Genomic DNA, 11,162 nt, shown 5'->3' with positions numbered 1-11,162 from the left:
ACTTGAGCAAATCACGCACACACACACACTCACTCACTCACTCACTCACTCACTCACACACACACTCTCTCCCCAATTCCACAATAGGAAACAACTGTATTAAAAATGTAATTAACTAATAGTTAATTATTGGTTGGCTAATGTAATGATCCAACTCTTCTCCGTAGAGATGTAAGTGATCAACACTTGCCTGAGGCTTAGACCTGAGACACACAAGGTCTTCCATTAAGACATACAAACATTCATCAGTCTCTTCTCCCCCTCTCATTCACATACTCTGAGCTTACATCCCTATCTCTCTCTCCCTCACACACACACATACACTCCAGACAAGAAGTGCAGCTCTTACCTTTCCGATAGTTCACCTGCTTGGTTTGCATCGAAAACGTTCCTACCACGATCCCCATGTTTTCAGAACAAGTGTGTTGTGAGTCTGCTCTTGTGTGTGCGTGTGCGTTTGTGCGCGCTCTGTGGGTCTGTTTCCTGTGTCTGTAACTTACTACATCAGCATTCTGTCCGTACGAGCCTGGAGATCGTTACGCTAACTGGGGAACCTACGCAGTTCTATTGGCTGGCTGTGTTTGGGAGTGTGTGGTGCGTATGTGTTAGAGAGAGAGAGAGCGTGTGTGAGAGAGCAAGAGAGAGAGAGAGAGAGAGAGAGAGAGAGAGAGAGAGAGAGAGAGAGAGAGAGAGAGAGAGAGAGAGAGAGAGAGAGCGTGTGTGTGGGTAAGTGAGAGAAAGCACATGCCCACTGCTTTGAATCCTAATTTCACACCCCTATCTTCCCCTCCCTCCCTCTCTCACGCTCTGTCCCTCCCTCCTTCTTCTCCCCCTACACCCATCTCACTCTTTTCTCTCGATCTCTGGTTCCAGCCATCCTGACTGTCATCAATTGCTTTCACGCTCTCTCTCTCTCTCTCTCTCTCTCTCTCTCTGTCTCTCTCTGTCTGTCTCTCTCTCTCTCTTTGTCCCCGGGGGAGAGAGGGAGCGCACACTGTTGCTTTCAGGGGAGGAAGCCGAGCGTCTCCTGCAGCCAACAGAGAGCCTGGGGGAGGAGAAGAAGAGAGGGAGGAGGAATAGAGGAGGGAGGAGACGGATGTAGTGCGTCGGAGAGAAAATGCAGACCAAGTGGAGGGAGGAAGGTTGAGTGGAGAGAGAGAGAGAGAGAGAGAGAGAGAGAGAGAGAGAGAGAGAGAGAGAGAGAGAGAGAGAGAGAGAGAGAGAGGGAAAAGAGAGGGTGCTTCAGCCATGTTTCAGACACGTCATCTGACAATGGTGAGTGGTTTTGAGTGCCTGCGATTGTCTCTGTCTACGTGTGTGTGTGTGTGTGTGGGCACTCGTGCGTGTGTGTGTGCACGTGTGTGTACGTGACCAGACATCCTCCCAGGTCTGCTGCGACGGCTGTTGTTGGTGTTGACACGTGGAAGCTATCGCCCAGCGATCGCCTCTCGTCACAGACATGAACACAGACATGTCAACACATGCTTCCTACACGCATGGGGCACCCATGACCACAGCCACGCCACGGCAAGATGGGACTGGTCCTGGTGCGGGCCGTTCAGCCCGACTCTGCTCCCCCACCCCCCACCCCCCCCTGATGGTGGGAGAGCGGCGGGGTCGGGCTCCCCGTATCGACAGGAGCCCCATTGGGATTCCCAACATGGCTTCTCCCAGGAAAAACAATTTAAGCTCAGACGTAAAGGCCAATCTACCAGTCATTAGGCCAACACATTCATTACCCTGCAGCTGTCCTCCCTTGGAGGATGATCCACTCTGGGGAGAGGGCGGGAAGGGAGGTGGTGGAGAGGGGGGAAGGGAGGTGGTGGAGAGGGGGGAAGGGAGGTGGTGGAGAGGGGGGAAGGGAGGTGGTGGAGAGGGGGGAAGGGAGGTGGTGGAGAGGGGGGAAGGGAGGTGGTGGAGAGGGGGGAAGGGAGGTGGTGGAGAGGGGGGAAGGGAGGTGGTGGAGAGGCGGGAGGTGAGGAATAGAATTGGAAGGCTGAGGGCTTGGATACAGATATGGGTATAAGTGAAAGTATAATTTTGGTTACGCAGTCAGCCATACAGTCAGCCATACAGTCAACCATGCAGTCAGCCATGCAGTCAGCCCTCTCTCTTTCTTCCTGTGTTCCGCCTCTCTCTGTTTCTCCCTCTCACCCTCTCTCCCTAGCAGAGTGAATTGGTATGACAGCAATTTACTGGGGAGCTAACCTTTGAGGAATGACACATTCATTCTTGTACACACACAAACACACACACACACACAACCTGGCACAAATACACAAATCCCTTTCTCTCCGTGTAGAACGCACAGGAAGGGAAGGTGGTTGGGAAAACATTGTCTGATGAAACACGCCGGGGGACTGACTGAGGTCAGGTCTGGTGAAGCTTCTTACAAAGCAGCCAGATTGACTGGAACAGCTCGTAAACACGCAACAGTGAACCAGAAGCAAGCCATAGAACAATTTCTACAACAACAGACATTTTGTTGGCCAGCCAGTCTCCCTATGTCTGAGTGTGAAGGTGATGACAGAGGGTTGCTGCCACAGGCTGACACCTCTCCCATGGCCAGTCAGTCTGAGGAGCTGAATCTCTGCGCCATTCATGCTCTTCATCTTCTATTAAGAGTTACACAAAAGTCGTTTAGATACGGAGGAGGGGTGGGGCTGGGGGGGGGGGTGAAAGAGAAAGTCAGAAAGAGAGGGGGAGAGAGAGGGAGGGCGAGTAAAGAGAGGAGACAGACGGAGGAGGGAGATAGAGAGAAAGAGACAGAGTGAATAATGCAGATGTTGTGTGTGCTGTCCTGGGAGGCTGGCTCCTTGTCACAGTGCTGGCCACTGGAACCAAGACTCGACAGAGCAGGGATGAGAGAGGGATGGAAGGAGGGAAGGAGACGGAAAAGACAGGAGGACAGAAGGAGTCTACTCTGAACCTCAATCAGGCTGTTATGGCTATTCATCCCGACTGTGTTCACAGAACACATGCAGCTACCCATGTCCACACGGTGATCCATATTTCAGCTGAGATCAAATATCCCCCGTTCTATATTCATGTTTCACACACACTCTTCACATCCCTTCAGAAGTCCACAACCCTTTGCTTCTCCCGAGGGAAACCAGTGTGTGTGTGTGTGTGTGTGTGTGTGTGTACGTGTGTGTGTGTGTGTTTATGTCTCATGTCCATAGACACAGGTATGTGTGTTTGTGCATTGAAAGACCCTGCCTTGTTGCCTGTTCTCATTCAGGGAGATGAAAAATTATAATCTCAAGGCCTGAAGCAAATAGATGTTAATGGTATGCAGGCTACAGATTGATTACTGTGTTACAGTGAGTGACCTCTCTGCTGGGAAGCCTTTCCATTTGAGTCATTATGCATTCGCTTTCATATCCAACATCGGAAGCTCCCCTCTGGCACAATGAGAGGGATATGGCAGCATTTTGGAGCCAGCCTGCAGCCAATCGAGCGCAGGTTTGTGTGTGTGCGCACACACACACACACACACACACAAATACTGTACATACCGTATAAACACACGCAGACACACACCCACAGACACAGATATAGACACGCAGACACATAGACACACACACTCTTCCTCTCTCTTTTTTCTCCTTCCTCTTCTCCTCTCTCTCTCTCTCCCTCTCTCTCTCTCAATCTCTCTCTCTTTCTCTCTCTCTCTCTCTCTCTCTCTCTCTCTCTCACTCTCTCTCTCTCTCTCTCTCTCACTCTCTCTCTCTCTCTCTTTCTCTCTCTCTCTCCTTTGCCGTAGAAACCAGCCTAAATACTAAATATTGTCTCCAGGGAAGGCAGAAGGCAAAAGCACGACGGAACAACTAGTTCAATATTTCATCTGGCATTTCTGAAGGACACCCATAATGATCAGAGAAAGAGGGTGGACTTCCTAGTCAGGATCTGTAAATCACTATAAGGATTCAAACCCCGTTTTGACCTTTTATCTTCCCCTGCTGGTATTTATAAGACAGACACTCAAACAAACCACCATGGAGAGAAAGCCTGGATTTCATAAAGATCACATCCAGGTAGAGTTAACTGATGAGAGTTGGTATGACAACTGGCTATGTGGTGTTAGTACTGGGGAGCATTAGGAGTGTTCTTGTGGATGGCAAGCCAAGTGGGACCTCTGGTGCTGGAACGGTATAGTTACGTGTAGATACGGATGAGGTTAGGATTATGATATTAGCATTTTTATGCATGTTTGGATGCAAAAAAATATATGGATTGTCTGGATTGTTTGAGAGTTGGTATGGTTCATTTTATTTCTATTGTACGGTTGATGTTACAAAAAAAACCATACTGAAAAATACTATTTCGAGCGGCAGCGAGGTTTCCATTCCACCACTAGAGGTCAGTGTAGTTCCATTAGTATCAACGTTCACCGAAAACAAGAGTAGGCTTCCTCAATAAAGGATCACTATAATAAACACTTTGCTCACTGTTCAAATTAAAAACACGAAAAAACTACTCACTAAAGGAACCGTGAAGAATAAACATTTTGGGGAAACTAGCTGTTTTTGATCTATGTAATTTGTATTTAAATTTGACACTAGCTTTGCAATCCATAAACAAGCAGGAGGAGAGAGTGAGAAAGAGAGAGATAAACAGGCTTAATGTGTTACAGAGTGTGCTTGATATTAAACCAAAACAAGATCTCTTCAATCATTTCCTCATTACTGTGTTTGTGTATGCGTGTGTGCAAGTGTTTATGTCTGACTTTATGTTACCAATCCTTTCCTTTTTATCGCGCTTGTGTTTAGTATTACTGCGTTTGTGTATGGGTGTATTTGTATGCAGAGGGTTTTCTGTGTTCCGGTACAGTGTGTATGAGGTCATCATGCACGTGTCTGTGTTCAGCTTTTAGGGAGCCATTTAGGCCAACAGAACCTCTGCAGCAGGCCCATGATGACCTCATCTCTGTGTGACCTGGGGGCCAGCTCTCTGAGTACCGAGACGGCTCTGTCTGTGTGTGTGTGTGTGTGTGTGCCCTTTTATGCATGCAAAATCCTCCAGCCACGAAGGCAATTGCTGTGTGTATGCGTGTGTACTGTCACATACTGAATGTGTACGTGTACAGCTGTACCGCCGTGTGTGAGTGTGTGTGTGTGTGTGTGTGTGTACAGCAGCACATCCTGCAGGCTCTTACTGTACTGTAAGTGAGCCTCTCCCCTGCCTTGCCTCCTCTCTCCCAACAACAGAGGCACTGGAATGAGATAATGAATCACCATAACATAAACCCATGAACACACACAAGCCCTCACTCACACATGACATGCACACAAACACGTGCACACGCGCACTCTCTCACTCACTCACTCACACAGTCGTATACCATAATGAATCAAAACCATAAAAGCCTCCTTATTGGGAATGGGAATGTCTGCATTTCTCCTCCTCCGCAGCGTTGCCGCGGCGACACGTTATATTGCACACATTCATCACATGACGCTCGGTTCTTTATCTTACTTTATCGCTCCTCTCTGTTAGGGAGTGCTCCCTCCGTCTCAGTCTCCTCCTTCCTCCCTCTGGAGGACTGGAGAGAAGCACAAACCACCAGGAACAGAGAGCAAGGAACCAGAGAGCAAGGAACCAGAGAGCAAGGAACCAGAGAGCAAGGAACCAGAGAGCAGGGAACCAAAGAGCAGGGAACCAGAGAGCAGGGAACAGAGAGCAGGGAACAGAGAGCAGGGAACCAAAGAGCAGGGAACCAGAGAGCAGGGAACAGAGAGCAGGGAACCAGAGAGCAGAGAATCAGAGAGCAGGGAACAGAGAGCAGGGAACCAAAGAGCAGGGAACAGAGAGCAGGGAACCAGAGAGCAGAGAATCAGAGAGCAGGGAACAGAGAGCAGGGAACCAAAGAGCAGGGAACCAGAGAGCAGGGAACAGAGAGCAGGGAACAGAGAGCAGGGAACAGAGAGCAGGGAACCAAAGAGCAGAGAACCAGAGAGCAGGGAACAGAGAGCAGGGAACCAGAGAGCAGGGAACAGAGAGCAGGGAACCAGAGAGCAGGGAACAGAGAGCAGGGAACTGAGAGCAGAGAACCAGAGAGCAGGGAACCAGAGAGCAGGGAACAGAGAGCAGGGAAAGTCTGGGAGCAAGAGAGGGCAGGAAAGACAGGAGGGTGAAATGGAATGAGAGCGAGGACAGCGGAGTAGATTGCGTAGATTTGGTGTAGAATCTTACTGTCATGACTCCATGCTAGACCACGTGCCCCAGCACAAGTTAGCCACATGAACTGTCCATCCAAATCCAAACCAGATGACAACAGTGTCCTGACTGACTGTCTCACACACCCTGTGTGCCTGGACGTTTACGAAGCACACACGCACACTAGCACAAAAATAACTCATGACGCTGACGCACACACAGGCATGTACACATACACAGGCATGCACACACTTAAACACATCTACCTGTCAGTGACAGACTTGACATGATGGATAGCCTATACACTCACTCACCAAGCGGTCAGTGACTCACCTTTGTTAAGGGTCCCGGTGACAAGTTTGTGCAGGGACCGAGCACACTTCACTAGGCCCCGCTTGCATCGACGAGCACAGCCCGACATCCTGACTGCAAACCCGGGCCGAAGGGGGCCAAGCAGGGTTTGAAAGTGTTCTGAAGTGTTCTGAGGAGTTCTGCAACTGGAGCAAAGATGGGACGTGAACGTGGAGTCAGGAGAGACACAACCTGCAGGGAGACAAGCCTGTCCTAAATCTCTCTCCCCTCTCTGTTCTGAGATGAAAAAAACAACAAAAAAACCATGATCTCATTTTGCGTTCCACCTCCTCCTCCTTTCCTCTTTTCTCATCCTAAATCTGTCAGTCCTCTGTGTGTTAGAGAGAGAGAGAGAGAAGAGAGAGAGAGAGAGAGAGAGAGTGAAAGAGAGGAAAAGAGAAAGAGAGAGAGAGACAGTTAATCTAATCTTTGCAAAAATGTACTATTGTAAAGGAAATCCACTTCAAAAAAATTCAAATCTGTAAATGACTTCAGAGTAAAGGACCCTGTGCCTCAGATTATTCCTCCTCATCTCTTCCGTCCATCCTTTCTTGTCGTTTTCATCCTCTTCTTTACTAAGTACCAGAGAAGTAGTCCTCTTTCAGCACCACAACCAGTGGACAGTTCCCAACGTTGCAGACCAGAGCATACCGCTCTGTCACACATGCTTGCTGCCTCCCTCTCTCTATTTTGCCCCCTCCCTCTCTCTCTTTTGCTGTCTCCCTCTCTCTATTTTGCCCTCTCTCTCTCTCTCTCTCTCTCTCTCTCTCTCTCTCTCTCTCTCTCTCTCTCTCTCTCTTTCTCTTGATGCCTCCCTCTCTATTTTGCCCCCTCCCTCCCTCTCTCTCTCTCTCTCTCTCTCTTGCTGCCTCCCCCTCTCTATTTTGTCCCCTCCCTCTTTCACTACATCGCTGCCTACCTCTCTCTTTCTCACCTCCCTCTATCTAACTCTATGCCATAAACAAATTCAGAAGCAATCAATGTTTGCATGTGTGAACTAAGTGCCTGCATATGCTCTGCAACTGCTCAGCAAAATAGGAAATCTCGACTGTCAGTCAAAGAATAAATAAATTGTTCGATAACTGTTGGTGATACCAAGATTACTTTGATCTTCACTACTTACTCAGAGTTCACACACAAACACACACACACACACACACACACACACACACACACACACACACACACACACACACAGTGCTCTTCATCATCTTACCCCACTGGTGGACAGGCAGAGAACAGGGAGGGAGAGAAGACAACACAACAGTGAGGATGAAACTGTCATCTTATAAGTTTTCTACCAGCTATATTTAGTCCTAAATCAAATATAAGAATTTGACCAAAGGCAAGAATAAGAAGCGAAGAGGATGGATAATAGTTAGGGAATGGAGAGCGGGAGGGAGGAGTAATGGAGAAGGGAGCAAACAATGCTCAGGGAAAGACTAGAATGATGAGCAAAAACAGGAAGGAAAAAAACTAAGGATAAGGAGAAAGAAAGAGGCAGAAACCAAAATGGGTCGGCCGAGAGAGATAGAGGAATTAGGGAGGGAGGGGGTAGGGGCGCACACTCATAAACACTATGGTTTATATGCAGTCAGACTTGGCAGGAGTTGGCAATACTGCTGGATCAATACAAAAGGATCTACTGAGCCTCATATCTGGAGACACATCGTGGCTTATCCTTCTGACTACCCAGGAGAGGAGAGGGAAGGGGAGGATAAGAAAGATAAGGACAGAAGAGGAGAGGAGAGGGAAGGGGTGGATAGGAGAGACGAGGACAGAAGAGGAGAAGAGAGGGAAGGGGTGGATAGGAGGGGTGGAGAGGAGAGGAGAGGAAAGGGGTGGAGAGAAGAGGAAGGGGAAGGGGTGGAGATGAGGGGAGAGAAGAGGAGAGAAGGGAAGAGTAGAGGAGAGGGAAGGGGAGGAGAGGAGAGGAGAAGAGAAGAGAGGAGAGAAGAAAGAGGAGGGGAGAGAAGAGGAGCCAACTAAGTTTGTTTAGAAAAGTCGTAAAGGAGGGGGAAATTACTTAATGGGGTGCTTTAAGAAGTAGGGCGTATCTGGTGAAAAGGATAAGTGCAGAACTGTTTCCACAGGACCCCTCTATTTGGTTATTAACCACAGAGAGATTGCCGACAGAGACTTTACATAAACATGGTTCTCCATCACCTCCTCTATTGTAGTTCATTAATGAGATTAAGGCTTCGTTTACAGACCGAACTAAGGGTGTACTACTGACTAATTGCTTGTCTCTTCCCAAATTAGAAGGCTGTTGGTTTGATGTTTGTTTACGCATGGATTAACGGAGGAAATTCTCTCTGGAGCCTGGCAGGAGGGGGAGGCTTACCTGATAGGCTCCACGGATGATTAGCATGGAGAAGGGAGGGGAGGTGGGGGGAAACATAGGAGATGAGAGGAGCGCAGCGGAGTAGAGAGCAAGAGATGGAGTTTCTTCAGTTCGCCTCGCCAATAAAGCTTTTGAAACGTAATTGAATGAGGAAAGAGAGACAATATATATATATATATAGAGAGAGAGGCACAACTTACAAAGAGGGGTGGAGAGGAAGGGAAATTGTGATCTGGGAAGATGGGAGAGATATCAAAGAAAGACAAAACGAGGGGGAAAGGGGAGGGGGGGAGAGGGAACGAGAGGGAGGGAACGTAGAAGCAAGCTGAGAGAGAGAGAGGAGCAGGGAAAAGAACACATGGATCTTGTGGAAGAAGGTTAGTGATATATCTGGACTCGCAGGCGGGTGTAGAGGTTGAGGAAAAGATACGGAGGGAGAGAAGAAGGGGAATGAGAAAAGAAAAGGAGTTCTCTGAACACATACAGATAGTCTTTTGCCTCCAAATATACCAGCATTGAGATGGACCGATAAGGCCAGAACACAAAGAGAGAGAGAAGAGAGAGAGGATGGAGGCAGGGAGGGAGGGGGAGGAAGAGAAGGAGGGAGAGAGAGGTAGGGAGACAAAGAATGGCAAATCTGTGTGAACACAAAGAAAGGCAAAAAGACGATGATCGCCCTTCCCCCTGTTGTTCACACATTCCACAGAACCCCCCCCCCCCCGAACACACCCAAACACTGCGTGTATAAACGATCAAGGAAAAGGTAATCGTCCTAATATTCACTGTTGCTTGACGGCAACGGTGTAAAAACAACAGATGACAGTAATCACCCCGCAAGGCTGCCGGGAGAAGCCCAGTTTGGGAGCTCCATTCTGGGTGTGAGCCTTCAGCTCTGCCCCCTGGGGGGAGGAGAAGTGTCCTTCCTCTTCATCCCCTCTCCTTCCTCTTCATCCCCTCTCCTTCCTTGACCAGCCCCCCCTACTCCCATCTCCTAGAGGGACCCAGTTGACAGCTGTCTGTCTGCAAACACTAGACACTGGACGGACACACAGACACACAACACAACACATGGAGTGATATGCTTTCAGTACAAACATACGCACGTTTGCAAGAAACAAACACTTTGAGGAAAGTTCCAGAGGTGTCTGTTAGCGTCAAACCAAGTGTCCCAGAACTCCATGTGGGGCCTGGGCCCAGCTGTCGCTGTCAGAGACACTGTACTGTGTCGGTTAAGTACACACACACACACACATATACACCCCAATACACAAACAAACATACACACAGAAGGTGTTTTGAAAGACTAGTGAAGCGGCGTCGATGTAACAATTCATCTATACTTATTTGCTTCTCCCTTGTGTCTCAAATCAGCATGTCTCTCCCTCTCTCTCCTCCTGCTCCTCCCTCCCTCCCTCCCTCCCTCCCTCCCTCCCTCCCTCCCTCCCTCCCTCCCTCCCTCCCTCCCTCCCTCCCTCCCTCCCTCCCTCCCTCCCTCCCTCCCTCCCTCCATGTAACCTGTGCAATCAGCTGACCTACATGATGGCTGGGTGTCGTTACATCATCTTGATCTTCATTAGTGGGAGGTCATTAGCTTCAGCAATCAAGACCCCCAACAGCACACGTCCACACACACACAAGAGGAGGGAGTGTGTGTGAGTGTGTGTGTGAGCAGATTGATAGAGATCTCCTAGATCAGAAGGTAGCTGTGCAGGCAGCTGCGGTCTCAGTGTTTATGATCGCTGCACGGCCTGATTCATCTTTCTGAGGCAAGAAGTGTGCTGTGCTCAGCAGTGTGTGTGTGTGTGTGTGTGTGTGTGGGTGTGTGTGTGTGTGTGATAAGTGAGGAGAGGTGTGCGAGGAAGTCAGTGCTTATCTCGACACCTGGTACTGCGTCTCTCTGCATTTCTGCTGAGCAGGCGTGTTTCCAGACCCTCAGAGGCTCACACAGAGCACAGCAGGAGATTATTAAGATACTCTGGCATCCAATGCTGCAGCTGTGTGTGTGTGGCGGGGGTGTCTGAGAGAGAGAGAGAGAGAGAGAGAGAGAGAGAGAGAGAGAGGGAGAGGGAGAGAGGGAGAGAGAGAGAGAGAGAGAGAGAGAGAGAGAGAGAGAGAGAGAGAGAGGAGAGAGAGAGAGAGAGAGACAGAGAGAGAGAGAGAGAGAGAGAGAGAGAGAGAGAGAGAGAGAGAGAGAGAGAGAGAGAGAGAGGGAGAGAGAGAGGGAGATCCTGGCGCATTTGCACTGAAGGAACATGAAACCTGTGTAATACCCACACTAATGCAACAGAGTCGTGAACACAAGCAATCC

General features: G+C 49.2%; 1 protein-coding gene across 2 annotated transcripts in view; it reads right to left on the bottom strand.

Annotated features, from left to right (window-relative positions):
* LOC146302632 (A-type potassium channel modulatory protein KCNIP1-like) overlaps window positions 1–6,580 on the bottom strand; it is a 20,660-nt gene extending 14,080 nt beyond the window's left edge. The window contains exon 1 of one of the 2 annotated variants that reach the window (XM_084699116.1): window positions 6,493–6,580. In XM_084699116.1, coding sequence (XP_084555242.1) covers window positions 6,493–6,580 — 88 coding nt within the window. Of the gene's footprint in view, window positions 1–349; window positions 408–6,492 lie in introns of those variants that run through there. The other variant, XM_084699119.1, reaches the window with a different exon arrangement.
* Between the last annotated feature and the right edge of the window lie 4,582 nt (window positions 6,581–11,162).

The sequence above is a fragment of the Hypomesus nipponensis genome, chromosome 1 (assembly GCF_054491055.1).
Source record: "Hypomesus nipponensis isolate SF chromosome 1, ASM5449105v1, whole genome shotgun sequence".
In the NCBI taxonomy this organism is placed as follows: domain Eukaryota; kingdom Metazoa; phylum Chordata; class Actinopteri; order Osmeriformes; family Osmeridae; genus Hypomesus; species Hypomesus nipponensis.
This window is presented reverse-complemented; position numbering and strand designations above follow the sequence as displayed.